This window comes from Melitaea cinxia, chromosome 20, assembly GCF_905220565.1.
Source record: "Melitaea cinxia chromosome 20, ilMelCinx1.1, whole genome shotgun sequence".
Lineage (NCBI taxonomy): Eukaryota > Metazoa > Arthropoda > Insecta > Lepidoptera > Nymphalidae > Melitaea > Melitaea cinxia.
In genome coordinates, this window is record NC_059413.1 from 12,358,005 (window position 1) to 12,372,500 (window position 14,496).

General features: G+C 32.5%; 1 protein-coding gene across 1 annotated transcript in view; it reads right to left on the minus strand.

Moving 5' to 3' along the window:
• The window catches only part of LOC123663282 (carboxypeptidase D-like), a 48,799-nt gene extending 35,116 nt beyond the window's left edge, over positions 1-13,683 (minus strand). The window contains exons 1-7 of the mRNA XM_045597972.1: positions 13,204-13,683; positions 7,505-7,746; positions 6,416-6,585; positions 5,404-5,600; positions 4,293-4,405; positions 3,090-3,254; positions 489-551 (exon numbers count right to left, since the gene is read on the minus strand). Of these exons, the coding sequence (XP_045453928.1) occupies positions 489-551; positions 3,090-3,254; positions 4,293-4,405; positions 5,404-5,600; positions 6,416-6,585; positions 7,505-7,746; positions 13,204-13,647 (1,394 nt within the window). The 5' untranslated portion in view covers positions 13,648-13,683. The remainder of the gene's footprint in view (positions 1-488; positions 552-3,089; positions 3,255-4,292; positions 4,406-5,403; positions 5,601-6,415; positions 6,586-7,504; positions 7,747-13,203) is intronic.
• Between the last annotated feature and the right edge of the window lie 813 nt (positions 13,684-14,496).

Here is a 14,496-nt window from a genome sequence, read left to right on the forward strand (position 1 = left end):
AGCAATTAATGAAAATTAGCTAATTTAATAAATTTCACTAAAAATTAGTTACATTTTGTGAATACTTCGAGAAATGTTAGTATAGTGTTAGTATATTGGTTTTATTTACAACAGAAAATTTACTGTTCGTAACTTTATTTACATAACAAAAGCATAATAACGTTTTATATGAACACTCTTCTATATAAAAAGATTAAATCACGTCACGTATATCAATCACGTATGTCTCCCAATTGTTATGCAAACAAAAGGTTGCTAGACTAAAGCCACGGTCATCTACACAGGTCATGCAAAAACAGTAGTGGGGGTACGTTGGCTTAATGGTTGCGTTTTTTTTTACAATTTACTGCCGCCAGAGGCATGACGATAGATGGGTGTGCAACCAAGACAGAATAGCATTCTGTCTCTTTCTATCACACGTAACGCATTTATGCTTTAAAAATATAACCAATTACAATGAAGTGTTAATCGGCGTGCGCAGTTCGTACCGCACTACGTGACCGCAAATAGTGATAGCATTGACGTACAGCGGCGTTGACGCGAACGAATAGCTATGACACTATCGTACTAATCTCTCACCATTAAAATTGGGCTTATTTGCATGAACTGTATATAAGACTGTGACTAAAGCTAGCAATTATTAAAAAATATCAGTCCGTCACATTCCCATACGAAAGCAAAATCTGAATTTATTTATCTGATTTTTTTTCCTCTTTTTCTTTAGGGTTAATGGCTTTCAATAGTGCCAAATGAGCACAGATGATTCGCCGTATGATGTCACGTAGATTTTTTTTTATTTCGCGCGAAATTCATTTAATTTTTAAGTTTCCCGTACTTCAGTTTAAGCCTTCGTATGACAGACTATAAATTCTTTTAAGGACTATCTACAAAATAATATTCTAAAATTCAATACGAATATAACGTGGCATTTATTGCCAGTTAATTTTGATTTAAATATCAGTTAATAAATAGTATATTTAATAAATTAAATTAAGACAATTTTATTAATAATAACTAAGAGTTATACTTTCAATAAGTTCTATGAACTTAAGAGATTTAAATAAATATATTTTTTTTTCACAATAATGATAGACACAACACAAAGACATAATACTGAATTTCGATGTGATGGAATATAAAACCTTACAAAATATTTTTTAAATAAAAAAAGTAAAAGTTTCCAGTATGTAATTTTCCTTTTACTCCTGTCGAATAAATAATAAATACAGAAAATTACTGTCAAACATCGAAGTGTAATACTTAAATCACACAACCACACCAATAAATAATTGATTATTCACAATATTATTTACAAATAATTTTTATAATATATAAAAAATCACAAACACCTTCAGATAATTGACTTAATATAATTGTACTATTAATAATGAGAATAATTAGTCATTTAATATTGTTACTAGTTTAAATATATTTAGTCTTATAACTTTATATATATAAATGCTTTATATCCGTGAGTTTATTACGTAAAAGAATAACATCTCTAAAGAAAAAAAATGGCATATTTTTCTTCGAAGACATTAGTGAATATAGGCTTTATTTGATGTCAGTGTAACTATAAGAATTTTGAAGATTTAAGAAATATTCTTTAGTGCGAAGAGAGTAACAGCTAATTTGCAACTTTCTTTTGGAATTAATGTGATATAAATTTCAGTATTATAGGACAATAAAGGTGTATTTCAACCAACAATGTCATTGAAAGATTTTCACCAGTTCAATCTTACTATTAGAATCTTGTCATATCATAATACTGGCTAGAATTATTATATTACTTCTAAAACACCCTAAATATTATACAATAAATATTAAATCTTATTATTAATAAAATATTAAGATTTTATTGCTTTATAATACTTTTTTTTTAATATAAAATTAGTACTAAGTAACCTGAGCAAGTCAATAAAACTATTTAGTCCGATCCTTTGCTATCTGTGCAAAAAAGAGATAAAAAATGAAAATAGTTACAGATAACTTACACATTCCATCATTTCTTTTTTACAGACTATAATAAAATATATTATTGAACATTATTAAAATGTAAAAATTGTCTGAAATTCTCATCAAACCTGAAGTAATTTTTGTAATTATAGCTGATTTTTTTTTTAATTATAAGGTGACTAGAGATGCCCAAAGAAGTTATTAGTTCTACGTTGTATTACTTGTCGATGTAATTGAAGTCGGTTATTTTTCGTTTGAGAGCTGTATTTGTATTGGTGTTTATACGTTTATAAGTATGTCTATAAAAAATTAACCTAATTTCAATAAAAGATTCTGCATTATTTTAAATCAGCTGACGTGATAGACGTCCTGTCTTACGAAATATTAAGCGCATTAAGTTTCAGTAATCGTATGTTTTTTGAAATTTCTCAACTTATTGCGCAATTTTCTTACTGTTTCATTCCACGATAATCTTATACTAATAGATGGAAAGCCCGTTTTTTTGTTCGATTATACTGCAAAAACTAAACCGATCGGAATAATACTTATACCATAAGATATTAAAATTATGTATATAATCTTTTATAGAATATAATGTAACTTTATAATCTATAATGTAACTTTAATTTTGAACAACTCGTGGCAACACTAATGAAATGTAACAGATAGCTCAGTTACCTAGCTAGAAGTAGAGATCATACTTAGTAATTACTTTCAAATTACACCTACAAATAATTTTTCCTTTTTTGTTACTACTACAACATAGTAATATTGTGTAAACACGGAAATAAAATAAATAAATAAGATGCAGTGTGTATCGGAGGTTTTAGTATATATGTTGGTGATTACTTATTATGTAAAATAAATATGGACGGACAGAGGTCACTAGTATTCTATAAATCATTTAAAGACCTCAGAAAAATTATCAGAATAGGTTCAAAAATTCTATATTACGAATATATATAGTTATGATGAAAAAATAATCAAAGAATTCAACATATATTTTTATGTACATATAGATGTAAGTCACATACGCAGGACTACCCGCGACAATGATTTGAAAAATTTATGATAAATCCATACAGTATTGTCAATTATCAGTACCAAGTCAATTTTATTATACACCAGTGAACTATGTCTGAAGTATAAGCACCAGTAGGAAGTGTAAAAGCAGCCAGCAGTACGTGAGGGTGTTAGACTTACCAGCGGCCAGGGCTCGTCGGTTACGGGTTATTGTGATGTTTGCCACAGTGGGGTCGCTGGGACCCACTGTTACTGGTACCGGTTGGCTTGTGTAGCTGTGAATTATGCATGAGCGGTAATAATTTAATTTCATTAATAATTTTATGTATATGAAAAAACGAGTGTGCTTTTGACCACATGGCTGAAGTAAAGCTTATGTGTCTTAGATATCTGGCTATAAGAGAAAGAAAATGTGTGATCGCACCTCTCTCTTTTGCTCAGTTCGCCTCGCCCGATCACTCTTTTCGTAACGCTCTCGTCACGCATTCACCAGTCTACTCCCCAAGTCCATAGTAGTCTTATATATATATATATATGTCTACCTACAACTCTATTGCAATGGTTGAGTGGATAGTGTATCAAAATCAACAACAGCTTTATTCTATAAAATAAAAACTTTAAATTTATGTTGAGACAATTCCAAAATTGTAAGACATAACACTATGGAAATAGCTAAAATATATTAAGCAACGTCGGTCAGTTGTCGTACTTTTCTAACTGCGAATGCTGCGGAGCTGAGTCTACAATTCAAGGATGACAAATGGGAATTCCACTGAAGTTTTGAGTCCAAATGTATCCCTAAGAAAACTGTAGTATCATTGACAATAAGCCTCTCGTTATTTATAATAAAATTATAATTTGGATGTAAGCATTAGGTAACGAAAACACAACGCACTCGGTTTTTTTGGCTTTCAAAACCAAGTTGTTTATTTTAAACCAATCCTGAATTCGCGACAATAATTTACTTTTTTCCTATTCTGTAGTATGTACTATTATGGCTTTTAAGCTTTTCTGTTACCGAAGCTTATTAAAATCGATTCAGCAATTTAACACTCGTGGCGGAACAGCAGCTTCTATACTAAGTTACCCTCTATATCGTTTATTTATTTTTATTTAAATAATTAAAACTGCAAGTGCTCACCACAGACTATATACATGTTTATTTCATATCTCTGTTCACATTACACATCAGACATTATTTTGATCGATATTCAACGAACCATTAAAATCATTCTGTTTGATGATTAGCATATGAATGTATTTATGCGTGCATGCATGTTAGTTTGTGCGTGTGTGTGTGTTAGACTACATACCCATGTGCAGATGCTGAGATATTGTACTGTCCGGGCAACAGTAATCTCCAATACGCGCCATATTCGGTTGTTCTAACTGGATGGTTGATACCGTTCACTAGTACTTCAGCATTCTATAAAAAATGTTATTAAAAGATTACATAACATGCTAATTTTTAATGGAAATATTATTGCTAATTTTTTTGTTAGTCTCAACCCTAACTCTCTGATAACGCGCAGGTCGTTGATCTTATTTATATATTTATAGAAAAAATATATTAGTGACATGTTAAGCAGGGCAACAAAAACAATGTACAGTCAAACATCTCAAAAATGTAATTTTAATGTACAAAAATGACGCATGACTTAAAAAAGCAGGAGGTTTTTAATTCGGTGCAGTGTTCACAGGCGTACGATAATTATCGTACATGTGCGATAATTTCATGCCTACTTACGATTTACGATAGTACCCTAGTGGCAGGGCCGGATTTAGGGGAGAGCAACCGGGGCTACATCCCTGGGGCCTCCATAAAAGAGGGGCCACAAGACTTCGGAAAAAATTAAATTCAGATTAGTAAACACTAGTAAACAACTTTTCCTTCCAAAATTTATTTCGCATTATATTTGGAAAATAATTTGGAGCTAAGGGGCCTCCAACCTTTGTTGCCCCGAGGCCTCCAGATTTCTAAAGTCGGCCCTGCCTAGTAGCGTATGCGGAATGTACAATAAAAAATTTGACGGATACGATAATTTCGATCCACAAACGATCATTCTACGGCCCTGGTTCGATACCTGCCTCAGTTAAGGTCGTGAACGGTTCGGTGTGTCACCTCGTAACTTTTCACTGACTGAACCGAACTTGATGATTCCTTTTTAAACAAAAACTTGTGCTTGTCATGTATTTAAATTTGATCGAGATCAGACAAAAACTTTTCAAGCTACCCATAATAATACGTATTCAACTGACTATTTTTTCAACTACCTTCGTTTTCCGTTTGACAGTGCTCTAGTTTAATTACTTGCCGGTGTAAATTATAGTCGATTTTGTGACATAACAAACACAACCATCTAATAAGATTTCTTCAACTCATAGGATATTCCAGAAGATAGATAAATATAATATAGAAGATACCTTCACAGGGTCCCCATTCTCGTCAACCACAAAGCCTCGCACTCCAATATTGGTTTGTTCCATGAACGCCAGCAATGGTTCTCGATTGTTCGCCCAGAATTTGACGATTTCTGACGCTTTGGGATACTTGCAGCAGGACAATTCGAAGGTTACTTCGAAACAGTTTGAGTGGAGGTAGTTGAAATCTTGCATACCACCTGAGGAAATAAACGATTATACAATTTAGTGTTAGTTTTTTTAACCGACTTCAAAAAAGGAGGAGGTTACTCAATTCGACCGTATATCTTTTTTTAAATGTATTATTTTAATGAACCGATTTTGATAATTCTTTTTTGTTGGAAAGGAGATCCATCCCTGGTGTAGTACCATGATAAGAAAACCAGGATCTGATGATGAGATCTCAGAGAAATCAAGGGAAACTCAAAAATACGCATAACTTTTTACTGGGTATAGCGATTTTGATAATTTTTAATTTAATCGAAAGCCGATGTTTATCATGTGATCACATTTAAATTTCATCGAGATCTGATTACAACTTTTGGAGTAATCTTTGATAATGCGTATTTATTTGCTTATTTTTTCGTCTACCCACGTTGTATTACTTGTCGATATAATTGAAGTCGGTTTTTTTTTCGTTTGCCTGCAAACACAATTATTTAGTAATAACTGACTATGTCGGTAAAATAGCGTACGCAAAAGGACCTCCCAAGAGCTATTTTCTTTTCAAACTAATATTTTGTCAATAACATAAAATTAAAAAATACTTCCCAGTAAGACTAATTAGTCTTTCAAAAATATATTTCTTAATAAAAAAATTATTATGATCGCTTGTGTAAAAATATTGTCTACTAACTAAAAGCTACTAGCTAAAAGTAAACAAAGCTATCTTCTCATCTATTTTTATATAATCTGTACCTGTTTTGGTTTTACTGAACGAGATCGCTATTTAGCTATTGGACTGTATGTGTATTTTTTGTATAAAATAATGAAATGACTTAAAAAGGTCACATACCCTTAACGGAGTACCAGTAAGCTCCGTTAGTGAGACCATTTTTGAACTTCTCTGGCAGGCAGGCGTCGCCACGTTTCATCTGCTCATGTTTTGACGCGTAAACTCCTGCAAGATACTTGAACAGAGCGTCATCTGGGGTCCGGCTTTCGATGCAACAGTCTTTACCAGTGCTAGAATAGAAGAATTAATAAAAAATACGGTAAAATATAAGAATATTCTACTCCAATGTAGGTTAAACATAATCAATTCAAGTTTTTGGTCGCTTTCGTTATCTTAACCACCTGATGGCATTGGCCAATGCCAAGACAAGCATCCTGACAGATTACGTTAATATCTTATACAATGTAGTGTATGCTCTATACAAGTAAGCATATTGACTGCCAGAACTACAATAACTTCCTTCTAGTCCCTTCAATAAGCTTCTTAAGTGAATTTATTTATTTATTTATTAATAGTTTATTGCACAATACATTAAAGAATTGTACAAAAGGCGGGCTTAAGCATTCCCTACCAGCAAATATATGAGCAAATAAATTCATATATATATATATATATATACATATATAATCAACAGATCTTGAGATACGACAGTTATTTTTACATACTAAGAAGATAGCAAATAAGCGTACAGTCCACCTAATGGCAAGCGGACGGATATAGACCTATGTACGCTAGCAACACCAGAAGCAATGCAATTGCGTTGCTGATCCACCCGAGAAGCTCTGGGTACCTTACTCACCAAAAGTACTTATTGAAGTAAAACTCCTTACGCACGCTTGACTTGGAGAGTAAGGTGGTGAATGCGTGACGAGAGCGTTACGAAAAGTGTGATAGGACGAGGCAAATGAAGCAGGAGAGAGGTGCGAGCACACATTTTGTTTCTCTTTCTCAATTAGCTAGTTACGTTTCGTATATCTAAGATACAGTGCAGATTTACTGCTGAAGAAGTTTTACTTTAGTCGTGTGGTCTAAAGCACACTCGTTTTTTACTACTTGTTGTACTTCTTCAGTGGGGCTGCTCCAAATTTTAAGCAAGAAATTTCTGCTGTGCTCTAACTCAATACGATCTTAAGCTACATTAATTCTTACTTGGTGTCATCATAAGGATAGCTGGCCACGATTGCGCCACCATGCAAATTTCCTGACAGCGTGAACTGCTTGGACAGGACCCATCTCATGAGCGCGGCTGTCTCTGGTTGGCGTCCACCGAACAAATATTCATCATCATCGGCCTTGTTCTTGTCGAACTGGTCTGGAAAATCTCGGTTGAGGTCTACCCCCTTCGCGTTACTCCTGCCTACGTAGTCTTTGAGCGATTCGCAGAACCCTTCCTGTAATCGAATCAAATAATATATTGCATTTATAAAGAATTGTTACATATTTTGTCTTATGTTATTATGTATCAAAAGTGTGATGATAAAAAAATGAAATATTTTTAAAATTATTGTTCAGTGACTAACACCGCGTCGTTTTTGAATATTAATCAAGTTGAAACCCCGTTTGCTTTTTTAGGATTTGTTGCGAAATTTTTTAAAGGGTTTTCATATTTTTTTTTTATTTTTTTTTTTTGTAATGAGTCTTAATTTATTATACATTTATTTTATAATCCGCCAACTCCCAGTGAAGCATTCGCACTGGTGGATTAAATCCTTTTCCTACATGGAGACAGAGCCCTATGTCCAGCTGTGGAATGTTAGAATGTTACAGGCTAAATCGCGATCGTTATTTTATATAAAAGTACATAAAAGAGATCAAGGAGCGTCTGACATATATGAAGTGTTGGAGTTGTTGATTAGCAATGAATTTGCATTGAATTATGTTTGTGTTTCACAATACAAATATCCATTATGATAAGTAATGTGATGGTATGTATTAATATTTGTCTTAAGTTCTGTGAGAACTGTTGTTGTGTGCAGACTCACGAGATTATTAAATATTATAGCTGAAATCTCGCTCACGAATTGAGATATTATTATTGACAAAAAATGGCTGAAATCAATACTTATTTTTCTGCCTTAAATTTAGAGATAAATTAAATATGTATTCAATGTATCGGTACATATAATTGTTAAAATAATTTGAAAGAAATATAGCATAGCATAGCACGCATACAATTAAGTAATTTATCTGTAAATTAAATATAAAGTGTATTTAACTGAAGTACACATTAGGTGCTCAAAATCTGGAGCAGCCTGACTGGGGATCCCAGCTAAATAATAGTGTTTTCAAGTAGTGTTGTGTTCCTGTAGATAGTAAGGTGACCAGCAACGCGCTTGCGATGCTTCTGTTGTTGCAGGCGTCTATAGGATACGGTAATCATTTGCCATGAGGTGAGTCGTACGTAGAAATGTTTTGCTTTTTTAGTTATTTTTGGAAGTATCTCAACGTACTTTTTTATTTTAATTATTTTATTATGGTACGGTACCATATCTAATCTCGTAATATATTTTCGAGGTCAATATCGAGATTTCATTCCATAGTTGAAATGTCCGACCGTGGTGATCACAATGCAAATCCATTGTCAAGTATTAAATACACACATAATTACGTATTACTGCTTTTTGTATTTAATGCCAGAACTATAAATTAATTTACATAGTTAATTATAGTTCAAAAAGACGTATCTACACTGGAGAAGAAAAGTGAAATTGTGCTTTATTTCAATAACTATTAGTTCGAAATTTCAAATATAATTAAGTTTTAGGCACGCAGTTGTAATGTAGATAGTATTACGGTGTATATAAGCAGCATTGCAAAATCAATTCATTTATACGAGAAAAATGGTTGCAATTCAATAAACAAATATAAAATTTTAATCTCAGATTATTTCTCTACATAATTTTATAGTAATTACATAATATATGACGTAAAAGGTACAAAAAGAAATAAATATTATTTAACATATGAAGTTTTTAAATATAAAATTATTATACCCCGGTCTTAAACTCGGGCCGAGAATCGAACCTATACCCATAGAGCGGAAAGCAGGGTAACTAACAACTGCTCCACCGGGCCAGACTCAGGTACAACTGATGTCGTTAGTAAACTCGTTTCTTTTTTTCTTAAAATATTACAAACTACTAGCTGACCCAGGAAACATTGTTTTGCTATATATGTATATTATTAACCCCCTTAATCCCCCCCCACTTGTAACTTAGGGGTATGAAAATTAGATGTTGGCCGATTCTCAGACCTATCCGATATGCACATAAATTTTCATAAAAATCGGTCCAGCCATTTCGGAGAAGTTTGGCAACAAACACAGCGACACGAGAATTTTATATATTAAGAAGATAACTGGTTTAATTTCTAACGAAAGTAATAAGGCGTGTTGTTACGTCAAATAAAATGTAACGAATTAAATATTTAGAAAATGTAACTACGCGTACGCAATGAATAGAGAAAGTTTTTGAAATGTATGACATGCAAGAGATTTTAAAAGCTATTAAATCAGAACAAGATGAAACGGTTTGCATAGATAAAAAAACGAGTGTGCTTTAGACTACTTTAGTGGAAGTAAAACTTACGAAACGTAACTCTCTTTTTCTATCTTCACTAACTTATATCCCCCTTTTAACTTCCGTTCGCCTCGCCCGATCACACTTTTCGTAACGCTCTCGTCACGCATTCACCAGCTTACTCCCCAAGTCAAGCGTGCGTAAAGAAGTTTTACTTCGAAAACTTATTAATTTTACGTTTATTTTAATTATAGAGACCTTCCGATTCGTAGCAAAGACGTTATCGGGGAGGTTGTAGGGCTCTTGAAAATATATTACAATACCTCACTTTTATTTTGTGACTTATACTATAAAAAAATCACTCACTATAAATCTCACTCTCACTATCTCACTCAATCTCACTATAAATGAACTCAAATCACACACTATAAAAAAATCAGCTAAAGACTCATTGAAAATAATACTAATGCAAAACAATTTCTTACAAACACCCGGCACTTAAATACTGCCTAATGTAGTTAAAAAATGGACAAATGGCACTTCAAGAATTCGCAAAAAAATTTTTCAATACAGATAGGTCACATTGAATGTAAATAAGGCTTTTGTACAAGGTACAAAGTATTGATAATTTTATTGACTTGTTTACGTGGCAAAGGACTGATAGTGCAACCATTTTGCAAACACTTGCAATGACCTCTCTATCAATGACCCATGCTTTATATAATGATGAATATAGGCTGTTGCTAACAACAATACAAAGCACATTGTAATATGAAATTTCTATTTCATTCATGTAGTAATTATTATTAATTACTTATTACACAATAATAAAATCAAAATAAAAATTTCTTTACTTAAATATAATATCAAACACTTTAATTGTCACCTAGCAAATTAAAAAAAAAATCAATCCAAATAGAAAAGTGATGGATATTTTTACGTTTTTTTTTTTCTTTTTTTTTTAAAGAACTTAATTTTTCCTATTTAGAATCACTTAAGTACATTATATTACTGTTAAAATGATAAAAAACAAACAAAATTATTAATAAACATTTTTGAATATCATATCAAAAATTGACCGCTCCAGCGGGATTCGAACCCGCGTCTTCGACATACCGTGTCGACGCTCTAGCCAATTAAGCTATGGAACGATATACCACTAGAGCGAAACTTTTGATATGATGATTTTTACTTTCGGTTTAAGCGAACCGTGGCGCCGTCTATAGTGAGTTCTTTACAGAGACTCGTAACTATTCAAAGTTTCATATTACAATGAAAATCTTTGACAGGAGACGACACCATGCTATTTTTAATATGTACGATTTTTATTTTTGTGTTACCCACAATTAGGAATTCTAAACATTTTTGAATATCATATCAAAAATTGACCGCTCCAGCGGGATTCGAACCCGCGTCTTCGACATACCGTGTCGACGCTCTAGCCAATTAAGCTATGGAACGATATACCACTAGAGCGAAACTTTTGATATGATGATTTTTACTTTCGGTTTAAGCGAACCGTGGCGCCGTCTATAGTGAGTTCTTTACAGGTTAGGCGCCACGGTTCGCTTAAACCGAAAGTAAAAATCATCATATCAAAAGTTTCGCTCTAGTGGTATATCGTTCCATAGCTTAATTGGCTAGAGCGTCGACACGGTATGTCGAAGACGCGGGTTCGAATCCCGCTGGAGCGGTCAATTTTTGATATGATATTCAAAAATGTTTAGAATTCCTAATTGTGGGTAACACAAAAATAAAAATCGTACATATTAAAAATAGCATGGTGTCGTCTCCTGTCAAAGATTTTCATTGTAATATGAAACTTTGAATAGTTACGAGTCTCTGTAAAGAACTCACTATAGACGGCGCCACGGTTCGCTTAAACCGAAAGTAAAAATCATCATATCAAAAGTTTCGCTCTAGTGGTATATCGTTCCATAGCTTAATTGGCTAGAGCGTCGACACGGTATGTCGAAGACGCGGGTTCGAATCCCGCTGGAGCGGTCAATTTTTGATATGATATTCAAAAATGTTTAGAATTCCTAATTGTGGGTAACACAAAAATAAAAATCGTACATATTAAAATTATTAATACCTTATTATATTACTAGCTGTGCTCACACTTCGTCCGTGTGGAATAGTGACTTTGGACAGCATTTTTTGGATACATCTTTTGGTTTATTTTGGATTACAAACACTGTTGTTTGGGTATTTACATGTTCAACGTGATTCTTTAAATTGGCATAACTTTTTATTTATGAACCGATTGATATGAAATTAACACTAAATGTTAAGTGAAGCTTACTACAATATATTAGTGAACCACATTTAAATCGGATTAGCTATTTCTGAAATTAGCTTGCACAAACATATTACATTTATATTTTTATTATATGTATTGATTAATTTAATACTTAATAAATACATAATTTTTCAAAGAAATAATTGGTCAACATTCCTTATTAAACCTCGCACATCAACATTAATATTTCTTTATTACTCTGCTTATATGTTCTACAGGGCAATCATTTGACTATGAGTTAGTCTTTATATACAAGCGGCAGTCCACATGAACTAAAACAACTAGTAACTATTGAATTACGATTGTTTTTATATATTAATAACATAACTTCTAGGCTATGTATCAATATAAAAACCAGATTTTAATTTAGGCAAGCAGGATCAAAACTGTGAAAACTGCACCCAATTACTCGCAATCGATTCAAAAAAATTTCAATTTATTTGGTGGCTATTACTACTTTTATAAAGACATGTAAATTGATTATTTAAAATATCTCTCAGATACAGACCCTAGCTGATTACAATTTCAGTATAGAAGTAGATTATTATTTTTTTTCTATTTAAATTTTACATCCATGGCTCTAAAATGCATGCTTTTTATCATACATCATGTTTTAAAATTATGCTTATCCTACAGGCAATTTATTTCTGTAACTACAGACTGACAGTCCCGTGCCTGCCTAGTAAAGCTAGGACGTGGTCGGACGCTGATGGTATTTTTCCATTACAAAGCCTATTTTTTTTATCTGTACAATTTGCATTTTTTTTTCTTTTTCGTATAGGCTATCCTAAGCACTATGGGAGTATACTGTTTTTATTGCATTTTTTTAAAAATATGTTCTTATTTACAAGTAATATGACAATAAGTTGATTGACGTTTTATTTAATTTCGCATAAATAATCATTGATGATAAAACAAAAACATGAGAATGAGGTTGAGTTTACATGATATTTATGTTTTTAAGACCAGAGAGTCGTACATTAAATTATTTTGTAAATTATTAATAAAAAAAAATAATAGATACTAACCTTACTCGCTTCAAATCCATCAGGATTAAGAGACGGCATCAAGTGAATATCAGTGGTATTAACCAACTTGGTAATCCTGTCGTCTTTACCATAATTTAATAGTAAATATCGCGCCAAGTAAATAACTAATTCCCGGCCGACGGATTCATCACCATGCATATTGGCCACATATTTAAATGATGGTCGTTCTGGATGTGTCTGTTTAACACCTTCAGTTATTTGTATCACCAATAGTTGGCGTCCTTCGACGGACTTTCCTATCGAGAAGACTTTAGCAAGTTCCGGGTACAAAGACTCCAATTCATTGAATAATATAACTAAATCATCGTACTTCGTGTACTTTGGAGGAACGAGAAAAGGATCATTATTTTCATTGATAGAGCGTGGCACACATTGGCTTATTGATAAAGTAAGTAATAGAAATATGAACTTAGGCAAAAACATGATGCGAGGCGTCTTTCATTCAGCTTCGATTATTGAAAACTATTCTTGTTTTAAATAACAAGTCACTTGTTATACACTGCGAGCATTATTCGCTAATAAGAAACATAGTTATTTGCAAAATACGAGATAAGAAGGAAATAGGACAGTTGATTCACACTCAACAGCTGATGACTGAAGACAATGAACTATGAAGTGTCGCCTGTGTGACCAGATTTCATTTAACAAATCTACTGCTTGTGGAGGTTAAAAACTACTAAATTCTACCAAAAGAGACCGAGAAAATACTAAAAATCTATTAAATGTTGTCGCTGTTGTGTTACAACTAATATTGTTCTCTTGATTATAACGATAAAACAATAAGATGAACAAAGAAAACACCGTAAATTAGATAAATCAATGTTTATTAATTAAAATTAAAATCAATAGAAATATAGGTATTTTTAATTTGTGATCGAGTTATGGTTAGTTCATTATGTTCGGTAACTTTGTCAAAAAGCTGTTTTGAGTCTATTAATTTGATTTGAAAGCCCTATTTCTTAGCATCTATAACCTATTCTACTTTTTATTGAAATTTTGTGTTTCACTCGGAATTGATAACTGTGGGAAGCCTCTACTTTCTAAGAACAATAATATTTAATCCTTAGTACCTATAAAATACAGCTTAAATTGGCTTGTTTAATAAGAGGCTCATATAAAACGCTTCTGGGAAATACCATAGTCTTGGGTACCACATGTACGAGGTACTAAAAAGTTACGTTAGTACCAATCGTACACTGTAACAGTACTATCATCTGTATAATCTATGTTACTTGAACTACGTTCACCGCGGTCCGACGAGTTTATATTGTA